This window comes from Heterocephalus glaber, unplaced genomic scaffold (assembly GCF_053883595.1).
Source record: "Heterocephalus glaber isolate CG9 unplaced genomic scaffold, H.glaber_assembly_v1.0 deba00001793, whole genome shotgun sequence".
NCBI lineage: Eukaryota > Metazoa > Chordata > Mammalia > Rodentia > Bathyergidae > Heterocephalus > Heterocephalus glaber.
Window position 1 is genome coordinate 113 of NW_028258474.1, and position 23,836 is coordinate 23,948.

At 46.8% G+C, this 23,836-nt stretch overlaps 1 protein-coding gene and 4 pseudogenes across 1 annotated transcript in view; all 5 read right to left on the minus strand.

The window, feature by feature from the left end:
* Positions 1-354: 354 nt before the first annotated feature.
* On the minus strand, positions 355-1,233 carry LOC147820847 (ras-related protein Rap-1A pseudogene; annotated as a pseudogene).
* Positions 1,234-2,266: 1,033 nt separating this feature from the next.
* LOC147820848 (mitotic-spindle organizing protein 1 pseudogene) lies at positions 2,267-2,964 on the minus strand (annotated as a pseudogene).
* A 914-nt stretch (positions 2,965-3,878) lies between these two features.
* Positions 3,879-23,836, minus strand: part of LOC147820849 (NBPF family member NBPF12-like) — a 42,508-nt gene continuing 22,550 nt past the window's right edge. The window contains exons 15-26 of the mRNA XM_087203262.1: positions 23,435-23,489; positions 22,737-22,858; positions 18,065-18,277; positions 16,047-16,146; positions 15,042-15,256; positions 14,104-14,158; positions 13,406-13,527; positions 8,735-8,947; positions 6,718-6,817; positions 5,713-5,927; positions 4,773-4,827; positions 3,879-4,198 (exon numbers count right to left, since the gene is read on the minus strand). Coding sequence (XP_087059388.1) covers positions 4,087-4,198; positions 4,773-4,827; positions 5,713-5,927; positions 6,718-6,817; positions 8,735-8,947; positions 13,406-13,527; positions 14,104-14,158; positions 15,042-15,256; positions 16,047-16,146; positions 18,065-18,277; positions 22,737-22,858; positions 23,435-23,489 — 1,577 coding nt within the window. The 3' untranslated portion in view covers positions 3,879-4,086. The remainder of the gene's footprint in view (positions 4,199-4,772; positions 4,828-5,712; positions 5,928-6,717; positions 6,818-8,734; positions 8,948-13,405; positions 13,528-14,103; positions 14,159-15,041; positions 15,257-16,046; positions 16,147-18,064; positions 18,278-22,736; positions 22,859-23,434; positions 23,490-23,836) is intronic.
* Positions 10,359-13,399, minus strand: LOC147820850 (mitotic-spindle organizing protein 1 pseudogene; annotated as a pseudogene).
* LOC147820851 (mitotic-spindle organizing protein 1 pseudogene) lies at positions 19,915-22,730 on the minus strand (annotated as a pseudogene).

Below are 23,836 nucleotides of genomic sequence, written 5' to 3' on the forward strand. Positions count from 1 at the left end.
AAAAGTTAACTGCTGCAGTGGGTGGAGAAATTCCATAATTGATATCATTACAGATATAAAAGTATCATGGTTCAACTTTTTTAGTGCTTATAGCTAGGAATCAGGATAAAAAGGTCAATATGAAATTATTTAATTATAGTAGCAGTATCTAACACTTGAAATGCATCCATGCTCTTTAGTATAATTGTATTAGAGTCAAGTATGTTTTATTTCACATCTGTTATAACTGCTATTGCAAAGGAGAAATGCTATTGTCTTACTTTCCAAGAGAAATACACAGAGCAACTTTTTTCTCCAGGGAACTGGTGCAAACCAATATAATATCTAAATTCTTCACATACTATATTAAACAGGAGAAGCCTCTTCAGATTTATTTTTTGAAGTCTGGAATGCTGGCAGTTTCCCATTAGGCAACAGTTCTTCATTCCTATAATCTGGCTCAGAGCTGCTGCTGACTTCAGATCTAGAGCAGCAATGATTTCTTTTTAGGCTTCTTCTTTTCCACTGGTGTTTTTTCTATTTATTTGTCTGACCAGGTCATAAAATACCTCATTAACGCTGATTTTTGACTTTGCAGAAGATTCTAAAAGGCACAGTTACACCACTGTCTTGCTAAATTCTGGCCCTGTTCTTTGCCAGCTACTCGCTCATCTTCCAGGTCACATTTATTGCCCACCCAAATCATTGGAGCATCTTCTGTGTCCTTACCCCGTAAAATCTTTCCCTCAATATCTGTAAATCATGAAATGTAGACTGAGCTGTAATGGAAATACTAGCGCAAACCCTTGGCCATTCTTCGTATACAAATCCCTCATCGCTGTAAATTGTTCTGTCCCTGCTATATCCAGGATTTCTATCATACACTGTTGGGAATCTATTTCAACTTGCTTTCTGTAGGACTCTTCTATCGTTGGGTCGTATTTGCCAACAAAAAAATTCTTTGAACAAACTGGACCGTCAGAGCAGACTTCCCCACGCCTCCTGGAAGGCGGCAGCCGGGGAGCGGCAGAGGCGGGGACCTCCAGAGCGCGCACGCACGCAGCTCGCGGGCCCGTCCCCAGCCCCGCCCCTCTCCCGAGAGTTCCTGAGGATAAAAGCGGAAAAGCGCAGAGCGCAGAGCTCAGAGCTGAAGGCTTTGCCCTTAGCCCAGACACTGGCCAGGGGGAGGGAGAAGGGCACAGGGTCCCCGGTAAAGGTCTGCAGTTGCACCCATGGAATAGGAGGGGGTGACATGGTGGAAGGGCATCTCGACATCACTTCCCCTTGCCTGAGCTGGGTGGCCAGGTAGGCTGCCTGCTGTCTTTGGGAGGCCGCCACTGAGGGGGTGGCTCCCACTCCGCCACTCTTTTCAAAGTTGGTTACCCTTGGGTCGGTACCGCCAACCTCTTCCCCAAAGCCACGTGCACGTTTATCATTCTTCATTCTTTGTTTTTTTTTTCCACCAAAACGGCTTTATTTTAAAAGCTGACACATACGTGACACTTCACTTTTGTTATTTTGTTTGCTTTCTCAAATATTACTTAAGTGTGCATTAAAAATATGTTTACATTTAAGAAATGTGAGACATGAAAGTCCTCTCTGTAAACATAATCATTATTCCGTATATTTTCCTACTTTGTTTCATACATAAATAAATCTACAAAATCATAAATCAAACCAGCAACTCTTAAAGCCCCCAAATATACACAAAATTTGGAGTTTGAGAGAAGTGTTTTCTTTGATTTTATAAATAACAGTATTTGCCATGTTTATCGGTAAACGCTTATCACAAGTCCTGTCTTTTAACTCATTCTGCCAAAAGACTTTTCAGTTTAATTGGTAAAGATGCCATATATATGAAAAGTTGAAATAGCCAAAAGCCAACAATTTATTTTTCAAATGTCAGAGAAGCTGGCTATTTCAATATTGCTCAGTCTTATTGAAATCATTCAGGCATCTGAACAAAAAAAAATGCTACTGAAAAGTAAATTCTTGTGCCATTATTTAAATGGCATCTAACAAAGCTTAAAATTTAAGAAACAGTAAAATCTGATGAAATCCTTTTTAACTTTGCAAAGAAAATTTTTCACTGAGATTCTGTTACAGGAACAGAACCAATTCTATCCTAAATTTTTCTAAAATTTTATTCTAGAATTAACTTTGATGAGTTAAAACTTCAAGGGTAAAAATGAGTAAGATGTGATATAAACACATCTGATAGTTCTCTGTAAGTCACTTTCCGTTGATTTATAAACCTATGTTTTTTATAATTCTTTTTTAAAAGGAAAATTTTGTCTATACTGCTGCATGCAGTAATTTTACTGTACATTCTTGACGATAATGCAACCTTCCAATCCTCTTGCAGAGCTTGACATACCAAGATTTCTCCAGAAAGTCAGCTTGTCGTATTTTCAGCAGCCTTTAGTGCTTCAGTAGCCTTTCAAGCTCCTTAGTGACCGACGATAAAGCTTCTGGGTTAATACCTTGTTCACAACGTCGTACACAAATAGACAGAGTTTCCATATCTAAACCAGTAGTCAAAATTTTTGAACTCTCAAGCGAAACGTCCATGGCCTCCCTCACCACGTTGAGGTTCGCCGCCGCCGCCACTCCGGCCAAACTGCCGCTCCCCATGGTGCACCACCGAGGGAGGCAGGAGCCGGGCCTGACCGCTTCATTCTTATATGTGTATAAAATCGTCAAAGTAGAAGTCATTTCCCATATATTTCCTCCAGGCTGGCCAGATGTCACCTCCCCATTTCCTTAGCATGAATGCAGATCTTGTTTTGTTTTGTTTTGTTTTGTTTGAGACAGGCTCTCACTGTGTAGTTTAAACTGGCCTTGTACTCACTGTGTAGGCCAGGCTGGCTTCAAACTCACGGCAATCCTCCTGTTTCAGCCTCCCGGGTGCAGGGATCACAGGCGTGGGCCACCCCACCCACCATCATGAATGCAGATGTTAAAGCATTTCCTCAAGTGAAAATTGTAAAAACTATGCAAATGTAAAAACTGCCATGATATTTTTGGGATATTTGCCATTACTCTGAAAACCATTAAAATGTATAGAGATGAATATTTTATGTGCCATGGTAGAAGAAACGGACTACCATGTGAGTGGCCCCATACTTCCTTTGTTTGTTTGTTTGTTTGTTTTATTTGGTACCGTGGATCAATCTCGGGCCCCTTGCGTTTGTGAGGCAGGCAAATGGAACCATGGAGCTAAATCCCTGGCCCTTATACTTTGTTTTCAAAGAAACTATCTGTTTTGGTTTTCCTCACTCTTCAGAAGAATATCTTCGATCTTGTATATTGCCATCATGGCCTTTTCTGGGCAGACACAGGACACAGTTACAAAGCCTTTTCTTCCCAGGATACCATATCCTTTCCTAGATTCCCACCAGATATTTCCCACTGTGTCCTTCCTAATGCCACAAGATTGGTGAACAATCCCAATACTGCATGTCACATCAGAGCTCTCACATAGAACCAGTTCCCTTCTCTAAGACAAGGACAAACAGCCGTGACCTAAGCCCCTCTGTACTGGTCAGCCCACAGGGCACAGCCAGGGCAGCTTCTGCGGAGTTCTCCACGAGTGCCCGCCATGTGGAAGTTTTTCAGTGTAGACCAACACTCCCACCCTCCGGTTCCTCTGCATCAGAGTCCTCCAACCTCCCATAAAAGGACTTTAGCCTTTTTGAGGGGAATTAGGGAATTTCCTCCATGTCACTCACCATAGCTAGGATGCAAGACATTTGTCGCCATTTGGGGATGAAGAGATGGACACCTCTCTTCTGAAATCCCATCCACCACTTCCTCACGTCTGGCAAAGCCAAGTCTGAACCAGGACAGCGCCTGAGAAACACGAATGTGCTCCCAAGAAGCTTTACTCCTTAGCTAACTGCCTCCTGTCCCTTCACACTGGCTCCTCCCTCCTGTGCCCTGCTCTGTCATCCTACCAGGAAGTCATGATCTTGCTGTGGCCCAAACGTCTAGGGGCAAGAGAAGGCTGGGAAAATGCAACTTTGAAGCAGCTGTGAGCCAGCTGTGAGCCAGGACCTCAGTGAAACTCATGGAAGCCAGGACCATTACCCCTCACCTGACAGAGGGTCATGTAGGAGGCGCTCGGCTGGCTCGTCCCCGCCAGCCCACTGTTCCGCATAGTCGTGCTCCTGGAGTTTTTTCAGTGTGCTCCTGGGTCAGGAGGTTCCCTTGATGGTCGCTGATGGGACAGAAGAAGGGATTAGAATGGAAATGGCCTAGGGATAGTGGTGAGCACTTTGAGGCAGATTTCTGTGAGACTTTGCCCACAAGGCCTTCCAAGTTTGACACAGCTCATTTCCTGATGGACAGTGGCCTCTTCTTTTCCTATTCTATTTGGCATGGAATGGCCCAGGGAACACATGCTCCTGAGCTATTTAAAGACACCAACATCACCTTTCTGTTCCTGTTAGGACAGGGTATGAAGGTTTCTTGGGGATGGGGAGTTTGTTTACTTGCTAGGAAACCCCTCCATCAAGTGAAGGCAAAGCACGCCGAGAACACAAACATCTCAGGCAAACTCTTGGTGAACCACAAGGAATGAATCATTGCAGAAAAGCCGGGATGTTTCTGATCCCGGGTCCTTCCCATTGAGCAGGATGGACTCCAACAGGACACCTACCCGGCAGGCCCTGCAGTGTGGTGGGTGAATGAAGCCAGTGTCACCAGCAGTGGTTCTATGTCCACTGACTATGTCCATTGTCCGGTACCCTCTCCATAGTGTGCATGATGCCCCCTCCCCTGATCAGCGTTACCTGGGGGCCGGTGATCCCACTGAGTCTTCCTCCCTCAATTCGTGCTTGGGCTCATCTACAAACAAAGTGAAAACAGCCAGTTCAGACTCTAGGCAGCTCTACTCACCTGCTGATAGAAACACAGTGGCCTATCAGGTGCAGCGACAGACCTTGTGTCTGTCTGTGTGGGTTCAGGAAGGTCTCACATTTGTCTTAAGGCCGATGGCCTGCCTTGGATTCAGATCCAAACCCGGAGCCTAGGTGGCCTTGATCTGAGGGTTTCCTTAATGGCAAATACTGAATTTAAAAATGGGCAAAGAAAAAAGGTCATGTGCCACCCAGATGAACACCTACTAGAGATATCAGCCACTCCAGGTCTCCTACAGCTGTGTGTCCCGCCTGCCACGGAGGAGGACTGCAGGGCCAGTGGCTCAGCATCTCACCATTGCTTGCTTGGGAAAGGCATTAAAGCATAGAGCAACATTTCCCTCATCCCTGTTGCTGTGTCAAGTAGCAGAACCAACCCCTATGTGCTTTATTGAATATTGCCTTCCCACACAAGACATCTAGGGATACCATTGGCCCATTTACTCTATATAGGTCATAGAGGTGGAAATTTAGAACAAAATGGTGGATCAACCACAGGAATGAAGAAAGCATGAGACCAGGAGTGGGGAAATTGCCTTCTTAGTTCTCAAAAAAGCTCCCTCCTGCCACATCTGCCTTCTCTGGTTTCACACTGGATGGAGGCTGCCTCCCTCCTCACCCCATCACATTTCATTCAGGAAAGGACACAGGTGGACTGCTAAGTCCTCCACCCTGTGACTCTGTCTCCTGTGTTCCCACTCAGGTGGCCTTGATTTTGCCACGCCTCTGAATATGACATCGACACCCAAACTCGTGTCCCCAGAGCTGTGGACCTTGAAGCAACCCAGTGAAATCATGCCTGCGGTCTTCTCACCAGCACTCGGCTTGTGAGCAATGAGCTCCGCCGGCCTGCACACCTCCACGAGCTCATCTCGGAGGCCCTGCCCCTGGTCACTCTGAGGGTCATCCAACTCGAGGGGGTTGGTGAGAAGGTCACTGGGGTGAATGGACAGTTCTCGGCCACGTTGTGACTGCTTTCTTAACAGGAACAGTCTCTGCTTCCGATCCTCAATCAGGATCCTGGCTTCCCTAAGTGGGACACGACAAAGAGATAAACACGAGAGTTGCAAAATACATGAAATGGGCGTTGACAGAGACTTCGAGGATATCGCCGAGAAGCCCTTGAAGCAGAACTGAGGCACCTTTTTGGTGACCTGCTTGGGGGAAATGAAGTCGAGAAAGACAAAACAAAGGTTTCCTTAGGGTCAGAAAATGCTCCTGTAGGATCTCACAACTTTCCCCTCATCTTCTCTCCCGTAGTCAGCCAGGTGTCTGTCTCCCTGAATCTCCTTCCCAAAGATGCCCTCTCAGATCCTCGGGGGACCACGGATGTTCCTGTGTCAACACAGACACTGTTGCTCCGTGCTGGGACACCATGCCACAACCTTAGATGGGCCCAGAGAGAGGCGGGGTTAAATGCAGGAAGAAAGAACCAGAGCTGCACAGGCTCAGGAGCAGAAGATTCTTCTGCTCCAAAGGCTGACAGGCGTCACGAGACAGGAGGTGGTCTGAGGAAGAGTCAGCGAGGTGGTGACTGCACAGCACCAAAGGTGGGAACTACACCAATTCTCACACTGTTGTTTCATTTCTCAATGTTTTCTTATGTGAGTTTGTGCTCAGTTGTTTTTTCAAAGTGCAAAGGAGGACTATCACGATGTTCTTTCATCATCTACCATGACTGTGTTCCCTGTCCTGTAAAATATTGTGAAACGTGTGCCTGCCCTGGCTTTCTGCCCCTCTGCTGGCTGGAGACTGCTCTTGCTTCTCCCGGCTGAGCTTCCCACTTCCCACCCACCTGCCCGGCATGGAAACCCCTTACCTGATCTTCGCAGATAGTGGCACCTTCTCCTCCTGCTTCTCCGCCTCACACGGCTGCTTCTCCCTCGGGAGAGACTCAGGGACATTGAGGTTTAGAAACTCTGAGAAAAGACACAACCAGCAGCCTCAGCGGACAGCCTGACATCATCCTGGAGACACTGCCTGAAGAGGAGGAGCAGCGTCCCTCCCGAGGACTCGCCCAGCCTCCCTTCCAGGCTCTGTGTGGGGCGCCACGTTTCTGTTGCCCAACTGCTCGGCTACACAACATTGCTGGTCCCCAGTCTAGAGGTGAGGACAGTGAAGCTCAAAGGCAAGTTAACTGGTGAACGATTCAACAGACAACAAGCAGAGGCAGAAGCCAGTGCTCTGAATCCAGGGCCACTGTCATTGTCACGCCCTGAGCCTCTTCATTCAAACGCTTAGCTGGGCATGAAGCAGAGACGTCTGATGCGCTTGGATCAGAGCTGACAGTTCCCTTGGGTTAGGATTTCAGCAAAGGACAGGTTTTCCAAAGATAGGAAAATCTTATCTGAAAACACATGTAAGACCTAATGCATAAGAAAACAGCCACCTGAAAATAAATCCCCACAACAACTAAGTTTGTGGTAGGGCACAAGGAACAACGAGGAACTGTGCGCGTTTACTCTGTGTCAGGATCTGTTTCGAGGCTTTACCAGAATTCACTCACACGTTCGCCACAACTCAAAGAAGTGGGTTCAGACTGCTTGAGACCGTGCGAAAGGCAGAGGCACGCGAGGGGCCGGGAAGACAAGAAACCTACCCCAGGGCCCCGCCGCCGAGCCCAGCACCCACGCCCCGCACACTGTGGCCACGCAGGACCTCAGGGGAAGTCTTTCCTCTGAATCTCCTTCCAAAGTTTTTCCTGCACTTATAGCCTAAGTCTGAAGGAAGATGGGAATGAAACACAGCTTGTCCTTTCCCACCACAAATCTCTCCACATCCCTGACATGGTTCAGTTGTTACTTTCCTCTCAGAGTCCTTGGCAATTGAAAAAACGCTGCCAGTGCATTGGTCAGGTAAAAACTGCAGGTCCGTGAGGGAACTCTGGGCTCACAGGTGCGCAGACCCCTTCTGTTCTTTCCGACCTGTTCAGTCACCTCAGCCCCTCTCACCACACCTGCAGCAGGCTGACTGGTGGGGGGGAGGCCGGCCCTGTGCAGGGGCCTGGGTTTCACTGGGGCCGATGGTCTCCTTCACATACTCTTGTTCTCACTCCCACCTTAGGTCTCATAGCTGAGAACTTCCAGGTCCACCTGGCCCTGCTGTCTTTCCCACGTCCCGCAAAGTTCACCGGCTCAGGGAGAGACAAACCAGATGCTACAGATTCCCCGATGACCCAGAAATAACTGCCACAGACTGTCAAGAGGCCCTCAGGTTCTCCTAAGAGGAGCCTGTGCCTCAGGAAGTACGACCACCCCACCAACCGGGCAGTCTCTGGTCTCCATGGTGACAATTATGGACGCCAGTTTCAGTCAGGAGTGGAGTCTTCCATAGCCCATGTTAAACATCTGCTGTGCACTATCACCATGTTTCCCCAGCATGGTCAGCCCGGGCTTTGCCAACTAGCACTCCAGAGAGGCTTGGATGGGATGGCAGACCAGTGGTCCCAGACCACTGGGCCAACGGTGACATTACGTGTCTTTTGCGGGACCTCATAGGGTACAGTCGTAACCCTAATAAAAATGGCGTGGGCATTCTTGAGGAAAGCAGACACTGCCATGCCTGCCCCACAAGTCAATAATGGGGATTTTGACGCCTACTCCCACCCTGCACCTCACTGTAAACTAGGAGAAGTGCTGAACGCTGTCAGCCTTGGTTTTCCCATCCTCAGCAAGTAGAGGGCAAAATCCAACTTCCACATTTCTAAGCATGTGGGATAAAAGTTGTTTTCATGAGGGGAAGAGAAGAATCAAGTTAGGAGAGCGTTCATGTCATTTCTCAGACAGAAACCAAATGATCGTTCATCACTTTGGTGATTATGAAGCCGTGGGACTTACTGTATTTCTCTAGCAGTTTGGCCAGGATGGAGGCAGGAGAGTCCAGTGAGTGAGAATTTTCTTTGAGGTCTTCAAGTCCCTGTTTGCTGTCTTCCTGCGGACAGCGGGACTCCTGGCTGCTCTCCAGGCTGCTCATCTCCACCCTCGGATCACACAAAGGGCTGCCGGGGGCCTCCAGGGAGGCATCCTCGGCAAAAGAGGTGGCACTCGGGGCTGTGGGGAAAACCGAACACAGGAGGAGTTACCATTAAATGGTATCAAATAGGTTTATGGGGACTGGAGGATGACAGTACCTGAAGGTATCAACTTACTGTTGAGAAAAAGTTGTTCAACACCCAACAATTCAAAGTTCTTTTTTTTTCCTTTTTTCTTAATGTACTAAGATTTAATCATCTATAAAATCTGTAATTTAATCTGACAGTAAAACACAAGAAGCAATATTGGAGTTGGTTTAGTATATTATATATTTTAGCTTTGAAACCCATAGAAATCAGTTATCCCGGTTTTTTCCTATAAACGACCCATTTTTCCAAAGCATTATGCCCAATTTTAACTAGAATATGACAGATGATATTTCATAATTTTTAAAATATAAAATGAAGTCAATGACTCAAAAAAGTTAACTGCTGCAGTGGGTGGAGAAATTCCATAATTGATATCATTACAGATATAAAGTATCATGGTTCAACTTTTTAGTGCTTATAGCTAGGAATCAGGATAAAAAGGTCAATATGAAATTATTTAATTATAGTAGCAGTATCTAACACTTGAAATGCATCCATGCTCTTTAGTATAATTGTATTAGAGTCAAGTATGTTTATTTTCACATCTGTTATAACTGCTATTGCAAAGGAGAAATGCTATTGTCTTACTTTCCAAGAGAAATACACAGAGCAACTTTTTTCTCCAGGGAACTGGTGCAAACCAATATAATATCTAAATTCTTCACATACTATATAAAACAGGAGAAGCCTCTTCAGATTTATTTTTTGAAGTCTGGAATGCTGGCAGTTTCCCATTAGGCAACAGTTCTTCATTCCTATAATCTGGCTCAGAGCTGCTGCTGACTTCAGATCTAGAGCAGCAATGATTTCTTTTTAGGCTTCTTCTTTTCCACTGGTGTTTTTCTATTTATTTGTCTGACCAGGTCATAAAATACCTCATTAACGCTGATTTTTGACTTTGCAGAAGATTCTAAAAAGGCACAGTTACACCACTGTCTTGCTAAATTCTGGCCCTGTTCTTTGCCAGCTACTCGCTCATCTTCCAGGTCACATTTATTGCCCACCCAAATCATTGGAGCATCTTCTGTGTCCTTACCCCGTAAAATCTTTCCCTCAAATCCTGTAAATCATGAAATGTAGACTGAGCTGTAATGGAATATACTAGCGCAAACCCTTGGCCATTCTTCGTATACAAATCCCTCATCGCTGTAAATTGTTCTGTCCCTGCTATATCCAGGATTTCTATCATACACTGTTGGGAATCTATTTCAACTTGCTTTCTGTAGGACTCTTCTATCGTTGGGTCGTATTTGCCAACAAAAATTCTTTGAACAAACTGGACCGTCAGAGCAGACTTCCCCACGCCTCCTGGAAGGCGGCAGCCGGGAGCGGCAGAGGCGGGACCTCCAGAGCGCGCACGCACGCAGCTCGCGGGCCCGTCCCCAGCCCCGCCCCTCTCCCGAGAGTTCCTGAGGATAAAAGCGGAAAAGCGCAGAGCGCAGAGCTCAGAGCTGAAGGCTTTGCCCTTAGCCCAGACACTGGCCAGGGGGAGGGAGAAGGGCACAGGGTCCCCGGTAAAGGTCTGCAGTTGCACCCATGGAATGAGGGGGTGACATGGTGGAAGGGCATCTCGACATCACTTCCCCTTGCCTGAGCTGGGTGGCCAGGTAGGCTGCCTGCTGTCTTTGGGAGGCCGCCACTGAGGGGGTGGCTCCCACTCCGCCACTCTTTTCAAAGTTGGTTACCCTTGGGTCGGTACCGCCAACCTCTTCCCAAAGCCACGTGCACGTTTATCATTCTTCATTCTTTGTTTGTTTTTTCCACCAAAACGGCTTTATTTTAAAAGCTGACACATACGTGACACTTCACTTTTGTTATTTTGTTTGCTTTCTCAAATATTACTTAAGTGTGCATTAAAAATATGTTTACATTTAAGAAATGTGAGACATGAAAGTCCTCTCTGTAAACATAATCATTATTCCGTATATTTTCCTACTTTGTTTCATACATAAATTAATCTACAAAATCATAAATCAAACCAGCAACTCTTAAAGCCCCCAAATATACACAAAATTTGGAGTTTGAGAGAAGTGTTTTCTTTGATTTTATAAATAACAGTATTTGCCATGTTTATCGGTTAAACGCTTATCACAAGTCCTGTCTTTTAACTCATTCTGCCAAAAGACTTTTCAGTTTAATTGGTAAAGATGCCATATATATGAAAAGTTGAAATAGCCAAAAGCCAACATTTATTTTTCAAATGTCAGAGAAGCTGGCTATTTCAATATTGCTCAGTCTTATTGAAATCATTCAGGCATCTGAACAAAAAGAAATGCTACTGAAAAGTAAATTCTTGTGCCATTATTTAAATGGCATCTAACAAAGCTTAAAATTTAAGAAACAGTAAAATCTGATGAAATCCTTTTTAACTTTGCAAAGAAAATTTTTCACTGAGATTCTGTTACAGGAACAGAACCAATTCTATCCTAAATTTTCTAAAATTTATTCTAGAATTAACTTTGATGAGTTAAAACTTCAAGGGTAAAAATGAGTAAGATGTGATATAAACACATCTGATAGTTCTCTGTAAGTCACTTTCCGTTGATTTATAAACCTATGGTTTTATAATTCTTTTTAAAAGGAAAATTTTGTCTATACTGCTGCATGCAGTAATTTTACTGTACATTCTTGACGATAATGCAACCTTCCAATCCTCTTGCAGAGCTTGACATACCAAGATTTCTCCAGAAAGTCAGCTTGTCGTATTTTCAGCAGCCTTTAGTGCTTCAGTAGCCTTTCAAGCTCCTTAGTGACCGACGATAAAGCTTCTGGGTTAATACCTTGTTCACAACGTCGTACACAAATAGACAGAGTTTCCATATCTAAACCAGTAGTCAAAATTTTTGAACTCTCAAGCGAAACGTCCATGGCCTCCCTCACCACGTTGAGGTTCGCCGCCGCCGCCACTCCGGCCAAACTGCCGCTCCCCATGGTGCACCCAGAGGGAGGCAGGAGCCGGGCCTGACCGCTTCATTCTTATATGTGTATAAAATCGTCAAAGTAGAAGTCATTTCCCATATATTTCCTCCGGGCTGGCCAGATGTCACCTCCCCATTTCCTTAGCATGAATGCAGATCTTGTTTTGTTTTGTTTTGTTTTGTTTGAGACAGGCTCTCACTGTGTAGTTTAAACTGGCCTTGTACTCACTGTGTAGGCCAGGCTGGCTTCAAACTCACGGCAATCCTCCTGTTTCAGCCTCCCGGGTGCAGGGATCACAGGCGTGGGCCACCCCACCCACCATCATGAATGCAGATGTTAAAGCATTTCCTCAAGTGAAAATTGTAAAACTATGCAAATGTAAAACTGCCATGATATTTTTGGGATATTTGCCATTACTCTGAAATCCATTAAAATGTATAGAGATGAATATTTATGTGCCATGGTAGAAGAAACGGACTACCATGTGAGTGGCCCCATACTTCCTTTGTTTGTTTGTTTGTTTGTTTTATTTGGTACCGTGGATCAATCTCGGGCCCTTGCGTTTGTGAGGCAGGCAATGGAACCATGGAGCTAAATCCCTGGCCCTTATACTTTGTTTTCAAAGAAACTATCTGTTTTGGTTTCCTCACTCTTCAGAAGAATATCTTCGATCTTGTATATTGCCATCATGGCCTTTTCTGGGCAGACACAGGACACAGTTACAAAGCCTTTTCTTCCCAGGATACCATATCCTTTCCTAGATTCCCACCAGATATTTCCCACTGTGTCCTTCCTAATGCCACAAGATTGGTGAACAATCCCAATACTGCATGTCACATCAGAGCTCTCACATAGAACCAGTTCCCTTCTCTAAGACAAGGACAAACAGCCGTGACCTAAGCCCCTCTGTACTGGTCAGCCCACAGGGCACAGCCAGGGCAGCTTCTGCGGAGTTCTCCACGAGTGCCCGCCATGTGGAAGTTTTTCAGTGTAGACCAACACTCCCACCCTCCGGTTCCTCTGCATCAGAGTCCTCCAACCTCCCATAAAAGGACTTTAGCCTTTTTGAGGGGAATTAGGGAATTTCCTCCATGTCACTCACCATAGCTAGGATGCAAGACATTTGTCGCCATTTGGGGATGAAGAGATGGACACCTCTCTTCTGAAATCCCATCCACCACTTCCTCACGTCTGGCAAAGCCAAGTCTGAACCAGGACAGCGCCTGAGAAACACGAATGTGCTCCCAAGAGCTTTACTCCTTTCAGCTAACTGCCTCCTGTCCCTTCACACTGGCTCCTCCCTCCTGTGCCCTGCTCTGTCATCCTACCAGGAAGTCATGATCTTGCTGTGGCCCAAACGTCTAGGGGCAAGAGAAGGCTGGGAAAATGCAACTTTGAAGCAGCTGTGAGCCAGCTGTGAGCCAGGACCTCAGTGAAACTCATGGAAGCCAGGACCATTACCCCTCACCTGACAGAGGGTCATGTAGGAGCCGCTCGGCTGGCTCGTCCCCGCCAGCCCACTGTTCCGCATAGTCGTGCTCCTGGAGTTTTTCAGTGTGCTCCTGGGTCAGGAGGTTCCCTTGATGGTCGCTGATGGGACAGAAGAAGGGATTAGAATGGAAATGGCCTAGGGATAGTGGTGAGCACTTTGAGGCAGATTTCTGTGAGACTTTGCCCACAAGGCCTTCCAAGTTTGACACAGCTCATTTCCTGATGGACAGTGGCCTCTTCTTTTCCTATTCTATTTGGCATGGAATGGCCCAGGGAACACATGCTCCTGAGCTATTTAAAGACACCAACATCACCTTTCTGTTCCTGTTAGGACAGGGTATGAAGGTTTCTTGGGGATGGGGAGTTTGTTTACTTGCTAGGAAACCCCTCCATCAAGTGAAGGCAAAGCACGCCGAGAACACAAACATCTCAGGCAAACTCTTGGTGAACCACAAGGGAATGAATCATTGCAGAAAAGCCGGGATGTTTCTGATCCCGGGTCCTTCCCATTGAGCAGGATGGACTCCAACAGGACACCTACCCGGCAGGCCCTGCAGTGTGGGTGGGTGAATGAAGCCAGTGTCACCAGCAGTGGTTCTATGTCCACTGACTATGTCCATTGTCCGGTACCCTCTCCATAGTGTGCATGATGCCCCCTCCCCTGATCAGCGTTACCTGGGGGCCGGTGATCCCACTGAGTCTTCCTCCCTCAATTCGTGCTTGGGCTCATCTACAAACAAAGTGAAAACAGCCAGTTCAGACTCTAGGCAGCTCTACTCACCTGCTGATAGAAACACAGTGGCCTATCAGGTGCAGCGACAGACCTTGTGTCTGTCTGTGTGGGTTCAGGAAGGTCTCACATTTGTCTTAAGGCCGATGGCCTGCCTTGGATTCAGATCCAAACCCGGAGCCTAGGTGGCCTTGATCTGAGGGTTTCCTTAATGGCAAATACTGAATTTAAATGGGCAAAGAAAAAAGGTCATGTGCCACCCAGATGAACACCTACTAGAGATATCAGCCACTCCAGGTCTCCTACAGCTGTGTGTCCCGCCTGCCACGGAGGAGGACTGCAGGGCCAGTGGCTCAGCATCTCACCATTGCTTGCTTGGGAAAGGCATTAAAGCATAGAGCAACATTTCCCTCATCCCTGTTGCTGTGTCAAGTAGCAGAACCAACCCCTATGTGCTTTATTGAATATTGCCTTCCCACACAAGACATCTAGGGATACCATTGGCCCATTTACTCTATATAGGTCATAGAGGTGGAAATTTAGAACAAAATGGTGGATCAACCACAGGAATGAAGAAAGCATGAGACCAGGAGTGGGGAAATTGCCTTCTTAGTTCTCAAAAAAGCTCCCTCCTGCCACATCTGCCTTCTCTGGTTTCACACTGGATGGAGGCTGCCTCCCTCCTCACCCCATCACATTTCATTCAGGAAAGGACACAGGTGGACTGCTAAGTCCTCCACCCTGTGACTCTGTCTCCTGTGTTCCCACTCAGGTGGCCTTGATTTTGCCACGCCTCTGAATATGACATCGACACCCAAACTCGTGTCCCCAGAGCTGTGGACCTTGAAGCAACCCAGTGAAATCATGCCTGCGGTCTTCTCACCAGCACTCGGCTTGTGAGCAATGAGCTCCGCCGGCCTGCACACCTCCACGAGCTCATCTCGGAGGCCCTGCCCCTGGTCACTCTGAGGGTCATCCAACTCGAGGGGGTTGGTGAGAAGGTCACTGGGGTGAATGGACAGTTCTCGGCCACGTTGTGACTGCTTTCTTAACAGGAACAGTCTCTGCTTCCGATCCTCAATCAGGATCCTGGCTTCCCTAAGTGGGACACGACAAAGAGATAAACACGAGAGTTGCAAAATACATGAAATGGGCGTTGACAGAGACTTCGAGGATATCGCCGAGAAGCCCTTGAAGCAGAACTGAGGCACCTTTTTGGTGACCTGCTTGGGGGAAATGAAGTCGAGAAAGACAAAACAAAGGTTTCCTTAGGGTCAGAAAATGCTCCTGTAGGATCTCACAACTTTCCCCTCATCTTCTCTCCCGTAGTCAGCCAGGTGTCTGTCTCCCTGAATCTCCTTCCCAAAGATGCCCTCTCAGATCCTCGGGGGACCACGGATGTTCCTGTGTCAACACAGACACTGTTGCTCCGTGCTGGGACACCATGCCACAACCTTAGATGGGCCCAGAGAGAGGCGGGGTTAAATGCAGGAAGAAAGAACCAGAGCTGCACAGGCTCAGGAGCAGAAGATTCTTCTGCTCCAAAGGCTGACAGGCGTCACGAGACAGGAGGTGGTCTGAGGAAGAGTCAGCGAGGTGGTGACTGCACAGCACCAAAGGTGGGAACTACACCAATTCTCACACTGTTGTTTCATTTCTCAATGTTTTCTTATGTGAGTTTGTGCTCAGTTGTTTTTTCAAAGTGCAAAGGAGGACTATCACGATGTTCTTTCATCATCTACCATGACTGTGTTCCCTGTCCTGTAAAATATTGTGAAACGTGTGCCTGCCCTGGCTTTCTGCCCCTCTGCTGGCTGGAGACTGCTCTTGCTTCTCCCGGCTGAGCTTCCCACTTCCCACCCACCTGCCCGGCATGGAAACCCCTTACCTGATCTTCGCAGATAGTGGCACCTTCTCCTCCTGCTTCTCCGCCTCACACGGCTGCTTCTCCCTCGGGAGAGACTCAGGGACATTGAGGTTTAGAAACTCTGAGAAAAGACACAACCAGCAGCCTCAGCGGACAGCCTGACATCATCCTGGAGACACTGCCTGAAGAGGAGGAGCAGCGTCCCTCCCGAGGACTCGCCCAGCCTCCCTTCCAGGCTCTGTGTGGGGCGCCACGTTTCTGTTGCCCAACTGCTCGGCTACACAACATTGCTGGTCCCCAGTCTAGAGGTGAGGACAGTGAAGCTCAAAGGCAAGTTAACTGGTGAACGATTCAACAGACAACAAGCAGAGGCAGAAGCCAGTGCTCTGAATCCAGGGCCACTGTCATTGTCACGCCCTGAGCCTCTTCATTCAAACGCTTAGCTGGGCATGAAGCAGAGACGTCTGATGCGCTTGGATCAGAGCTGACAGTTCCCTTGGGTTAGGATTTCAGCAAAGGACAGGTTTTCCAAAGATAGGAAAATCTTATCTGAAAACACATGTAAGACCTAATGCATAAGAAAACAGCCACCTGAAAATAAATCCCCACAACAACTAAGTTTGTGGTAGGGCACAAGGAACAACGAGGAACTGTGCGCGTTTACTCTGTGTCAGGATCTGTTTCGAGGCTTTACCAGAATTCACTCACACGTTCGCCACAACTCAAAGAAGTGGGTTCAGACTGCTTGAGACCGTGCGAAAGGCAGAGGCACGCGAGGGGCCGGGAAGACAAGAAACCTACCCCAGGGCCCCGCCGCCGAGCCCAGCACCCACGCCCCGCACACTGTGGCCACGCAGGACCTCAGGGGAAGTCTTTCCTCTGAATCTCCTTCCAAAGTTTTTCCTGCACTTATAGCCTAAGTCTGAAGGAAGATGGGAATGAAACACAGCTTGTCCTTTCCCACCACAAATCTCTCCACATCCCTGACATGGTTCAGTTGTTACTTTCCTCTCAGAGTCCTTGGCAATTGAAAAAACGCTGCCAGTGCATTGGTCAGGTAAAAATTGCAGGTCCGTGAGGGAACTCTGGGCTCACAGGTGCGCAGACCCCTTCTGTTCTTTCCGACCTGTTCAGTCACCTCAGCCCCTCTCACCACACCTGCAGCAGGCTGACTGGTGGGGGGGAGGCCGGCCCTGTGCAGGGGCCTGGGTTTCACTGGGGCCGATGGTCTCCTTCACATACTCTTGTTCTCACTCCCACCTTAGGTCTCATAGCTGAGAACTTCCAGGTCCACCTGGCCCTGCTGTCTTTCCCACGTCCCGCAAAGTTCACCGGCTCAGGGAGAGACAAACCAGATGCTACAGATTCCCCGATGACCCAGAAATAACTGCCACAGACTGTCAAGAGGCCCTCAGGTTCTCCTAAGAGGAGCCTGTGCCTCAGGAAGTACGACCACCCCACCAACCGGGCAGTCTCTGGTCTCCATGGTGACAATTATGGACGCCAGTTTCAGTCAGGAGTGGAGTCTTCCATAGCCCATGTTAAACATCTGCTGTGCACTATCACCATGTTTCCCCAGCATGGTCAGCCCGGGGCTTTGCCAACTAGCACTCCAGAGAGGCTTGGATGGGATGGCAGACCAGTGGTCCCAGACCACTGGGCCAACGGTGACATTACGTGTCTTTTGCGGGACCTCATAGGGTACAGTCGTAACCCTAATAAAAATGGCGTGGGCATTCTTGAGGAAAGCAGACACTGCCATGCCTGCCCCACAAGTCAATAATGGGGATTTTGACGCCTACTCCCACCCTGCACCTCACTGTAAACTAGGAGAAGTGCTGAACGCTGTCAGCCTTGGTTTTCCCATCCTCAGCAAGTAGAGGGCAAAATCCAACTTCCACATTTCTAAGCATGTGGGATAAAAGTTGTTTTCATGAGGGGAAGAGAAGAATCAAGTTAGGAGAGCGTTCATGTCATTTCTCAGACAGAAACCAAATGATCGTTCATCACTTTGGTGATTATGAAGCCGTGGGACTTACTGTATTTCTCTAGCAGTTTGGCCAGGATGGAGGCAGGAGAGTCCAGTGAGTGAGAATTTTCTTTGAGGTCTTCAAGTCCCTGTTTGCTGTCTTCCTGCGGACAGCGGGACTCCTGGCTGCTCTCCAGGCTGCTCATCTCCACCCTCGGATCACACAAAGGGCTGCCGGGGGCCTCCAGGGAGGCATCCTCGGCAAAAGAGGTGGCACTCGGGGCTGTGGGGAAAACCGAACACAGGAGGAGTTACCATTAAATGGTATCAAATAGGTTTATGGGGACTGGAGGATGACAGTACCTGAAGGTATCAACTTACTGTTGAGAAAAAGTTGTTCAACACCCAACAATTCAAAGTTCTTTTTTTTTCCTTTTTTCTTAATGTACTAAGATTTAATCATCTATAAAATCTGTAATTTAATCTGACAGTAAAACACAAGAAGCAATATTGGAGTTGGTTTAGTATATTATATATTTTAGCTTTGAAACCCATAGAAATCAGTTATCCCGGTTTTTTCCTATAAACGACCCATTTTTCCAAAGCATTATGCCCAATTTTAACTAGAATATGACAGATGATATTTCATAATTTTTAAAATATAAAATGAAGTCAATGACTCAAAAAAGTTAACTGCTGCAGTGGGTGGAGAAATTCCATAATTGATATCATTACAGATATAAAGTATCATGGTTCAACTTTTTAGTGCTTATAGCTAGGAATCAGGATAAAAAGGTCAATATGAAATTATTTAATTATAGTAGCAGTATCTAACACTTGAAATGCATCCATGCTCTTTAGTATAATTGTATTAGAGTCAAGTATGTTTATTTTCACATCTGTTATAACTGCTATTGCAAAGGAGAAATGCTATTGTCTTACTTTCCAAGAGAAATACACAGAGCAACTTTTTTCTCCAGGGAACTGGTGCAAACCAATATAATATCTAAATTCTTCACATACTATATAAAACAGGAGAAGCCTCTTCAGATTTATTTTTTGAAGTCTGGAATGCTGGCAGTTTCCCATTAGGCAACAGTTCTTCATTCCTATAATCTGGCTCAGAGCTGCTGCTGACTTCAGATCTAGAGCAGCAATGATTTCTTTTTAGGCTTCTTCTTTTCCACTGGTGTTTTTCTATTTATTTGTCTGACCAGGTCATAAAATACCTCATTAACGCTGATTTTTGACTTTGCAGAAGATTCTAAAAAGGCACAGTTACACCACTGTCTTGCTAAATTCTGGCCCTGTTCTTTGCCAGCTACTCGCTCATCTTCCAGGTCACATTTATTGCCCACCCAAATCATTGGAGCATCTTCTGTGTCCTTACCCCGTAAAATCTTTCCCTCAAATCCTGTAAATCATGAAATGTAGACTGAGCTGTAATGGAATATACTAGCGCAAACCCTTGGCCATTCTTCGTATACAAATCCCTCATCGCTGTAAATTGTTCTGTCCCTGCTATATCCAGGATTTCTATCATACACTGTTGGGAATCTATTTCAACTTGCTTTCTGTAGGACTCTTCTATCGTTGGGTCGTATTTGCCAACAAAAATTCTTTGAACAAACTGGACCGTCAGAGCAGACTTCCCCACGCCTCCTGGAAGGCGGCAGCCGGGGAGCGGCAGAGGCGGGACCTCCAGAGCGCGCACGCACGCAGCTCGCGGGCCCGTCCCCAGCCCCGCCCCTCTCCCGAGAGTTCCTGAGGATAAAAGCGGAAAAGCGCAGAGCGCAGAGCTCAGAGCTGAAGGCTTTGCCCTTAGCCCAGACACTGGCCAGGGGGAGGGAGAAGGGCACAGGGTCCCCGGTAAAGGTCTGCAGTTGCACCCATGGAATGAGGGGGTGACATGGTGGAAGGGCATCTCGACATCACTTCCCCTTGCCTGAGCTGGGTGGCCAGGTAGGCTGCCTGCTGTCTTTGGGAGGCCGCCACTGAGGGGGTGGCTCCCACTCCGCCACTCTTTTCAAAGTTGGTTACCCTTGGGTCGGTACCGCCAACCTCTTCCCAAAGCCACGTGCACGTTTATCATTCTTCATTCTTTGTTTGTTTTTTCCACCAAAACGGCTTTATTTTAAAAGCTGACACATACGTGACACTTCACTTTTGTTATTTTGTTTGCTTTCTCAAATATTACTTAAGTGTGCATTAAAAATATGTTTACATTTAAGAAATGTGAGACATGAAAGTCCTCTCTGTAAACATAATCATTATTCCGTATATTTTCCTACTTTGTTTCATACATAAATTAATCTACAAAATCATAAATCAAACCAGCAACTCTTAAAGCCCCCAAATATACACAAAATTTGGAGTTTGAGAGAAGTGTTTTCTTTGATTTTATAAATAACAGTATTTGCCATGTTTATCGGTTAAACGCTTATCACAAGTCCTGTCTTTTAACTCATTCTGCCAAAAGACTTTTCAGTTTAATTGGTAAAGATGCCATATATATGAAAAGTTGAAATAGCCAAAAGCCAACATTTATTTTTCAAATGTCAGAGAAGCTGGCTATTTCAATATTGCTCAGTCTTATTGAAATCATTCAGGCATCTGAACAAAAAGAAATGCTACTGAAAAGTAAATTCTTGTGCCATTATTTAAATGGCATCTAACAAAGCTTAAAATTTAAGAAACAGTAAAATCTGATGAAATCCTTTTTAACTTTGCAAAGAAAATTTTTCACTGAGATTCTGTTACAGGAACAGAACCAATTCTATCCTAAATTTTCTAAAATTTATTCTAGAATTAACTTTGATGAGTTAAAACTTCAAGGGTAAAAATGAGTAAGATGTGATATAAACACATCTGATAGTTCTCTGTAAGTCACTTTCCGTTGATTTATAAACCTATGGTTTTATAATTCTTTTTAAAAGGAAAATTTTGTCTATACTGCTGCATGCAGTAATTTTACTGTACATTCTTGACGATAATGCAACCTTCCAATCCTCTTGCAGAGCTTGACATACCAAGATTTCTCCAGAAAGTCAGCTTGTCGTATTTTCAGCAGCCTTTAGTGCTTCAGTAGCCTTTCAAGCTCCTTAGTGACCGACGATAAAGCTTCTGGGTTAATACCTTGTTCACAACGTCGTACACAAATAGACAGAGTTTCCATATCTAAACCAGTAGTCAAAATTTTTGAACTCTCAAGCGAAACGTCCATGGCCTCCCTCACCACGTTGAGGTTCGCCGCCGCCGCCACTCCGGCCAAACTGCCGCTCCCCATGGTGCACCCAGAGGGAGGCAGGAGCCGGGCCTGACCGCTTCATTCTTATATGTGTATAAAATCGTCAAAGTAGAAGTCATTTCCCATATATTTCCTCCGGGCTGGCCAGATGTCACCTCCCCATTTCCTTAGCATGAATGCAGATCTTGTTTTGTTTTGTTTTGTTTTGTTTGAGACAGGCTCTCACTGTGTAGTTTAAACTGGCCTTGTACTCACTGTGTAGGCCAGGCTGGCTTCAAACTCACGGCAATCCTCCTGTTTCAGCCTCCCGGGTGCAGGGATCACAGGCGTGGGCCACCCCACCCACCATCATGAATGCAGATGTTAAAGCATTTCCTCAAGTGAAAATTGTAAAACTATGCAAATGTAAAACTGCCATGATATTTTTGGGATATTTGCCATTACTCTGAAATCCATTAAAATGTATAGAGATGAATATTTATGTGCCATGGTAGAAGAAACGGACTACCATGTGAGTGGCCCCATACTTCCTTTGTTTGTTTGTTTGTTTGTTTTATTTGGTACCGTGGATCAATCTCGGGCCCTTGCGTTTGTGAGGCAGGCAATGGAACCATGGAGCTAAATCCCTGGCCCTTATACTTTGTTTTCAAAGAAACTATCTGTTTTGGTTTCCTCACTCTTCAGAAGAATATCTTCGATCTTGTATATTGCCATCATGGCCTTTTCTGGGCAGACACAGGACACAGTTACAAAGCCTTTTCTTCCCAGGATACCATATCCTTTCCTAGATTCCCACCAGATATTTCCCACTGTGTCCTTCCTAATGCCACAAGATTGGTGAACAATCCCAATACTGCATGTCACATCAGAGCTCTCACATAGAACCAGTTCCCTTCTCTAAGACAAGGACAAACAGCCGTGACCTAAGCCCCTCTGTACTGGTCAGCCCACAGGGCACAGCCAGGGCAGCTTCTGCGGAGTTCTCCACGAGTGCCCGCCATGTGGAAGTTTTTCAGTGTAGACCAACACTCCCACCCTCCGGTTCCTCTGCATCAGAGTCCTCCAACCTCCCATAAAAGGACTTTAGCCTTTTTGAGGGGAATTAGGGAATTTCCTCCATGTCACTCACCATAGCTAGGATGCAAGACATTTGTCGCCATTTGGGGATGAAGAGATGGACACCTCTCTTCTGAAATCCCATCCACCACTTCCTCACGTCTGGCAAAGCCAAGTCTGAACCAGGACAGCGCCTGAGAAACACGAATGTGCTCCCAAGAGCTTTACTCCTTTCAGCTAACTGCCTCCTGTCCCTTCACACTGGCTCCTCCCTCCTGTGCCCTGCTCTGTCATCCTACCAGGAAGTCATGATCTTGCTGTGGCCCAAACGTCTAGGGGCAAGAGAAGGCTGGGAAAATGCAACTTTGAAGCAGCTGTGAGCCAGCTGTGAGCCAGGACCTCAGTGAAACTCATGGAAGCCAGGACCATTACCCCTCACCTGACAGAGGGTCATGTAGGAGCCGCTCGGCTGGCTCGTCCCCGCCAGCCCACTGTTCCGCATAGTCGTGCTCCTGGAGTTTTTCAGTGTGCTCCTGGGTCAGGAGGTTCCCTTGATGGTCGCTGATGGGACAGAAGAAGGGATTAGAATGGAAATGGCCTAGGGATAGTGGTGAGCACTTTGAGGCAGATTTCTGTGAGACTTTGCCCACAAGGCCTTCCAAGTTTGACACAGCTCATTTCCTGATGGACAGTGGCCTCTTCTTTTCCTATTCTATTTGGCATGGAATGGCCCAGGGAACACATGCTCCTGAGCTATTTAAAGACACCAACATCACCTTTCTGTTCCTGTTAGGACAGGGTATGAAGGTTTCTTGGGGATGGGGAGTTTGTTTACTTGCTAGGAAACCCCTCCATCAAGTGAAGGCAAAGCACGCCGAGAACACAAACATCTCAGGCAAACTCTTGGTGAACCACAAGGGAATGAATCATTGCAGAAAAGCCGGGATGTTTCTGATCCCGGGTCCTTCCCATTGAGCAGGATGGACTCCAACAGGACACCTACCCGGCAGGCCCTGCAGTGTGGGTGGGTGAATGAAGCCAGTGTCACCAGCAGTGGTTCTATGTCCACTGACTATGTCCATTGTCCGGTACCCTCTCCATAGTGTGCATGATGCCCCCTCCCCTGATCAGCGTTACCTGGGGGCCGGTGATCCCACTGAGTCTTCCTCCCTCAATTCGTGCTTGGGCTCATCTACAAACAAAGTGAAAACAGCCAGTTCAGACTCTAGGCAGCTCTACTCACCTGCTGATAGAAACACAGTGGCCTATCAGGTGCAGCGACAGACCTTGTGTCTGTCTGTGTGGGTTCAGGAAGGTCTCACATTTGTCTTAAGGCCGATGGCCTGCCTTGGATTCAGATCCAAACCCGGAGCCTAGGTGGCCTTGATCTGAGGGTTTCCTTAATGGCAAATACTGAATTTAAATGGGCAAAGAAAAAAGGTCATGTGCCACCCAGATGAACACCTACTAGAGATATCAGCCACTCCAGGTCTCCTACAGCTGTGTGTCCCGCCTGCCACGGAGGAGGACTGCAGGGCC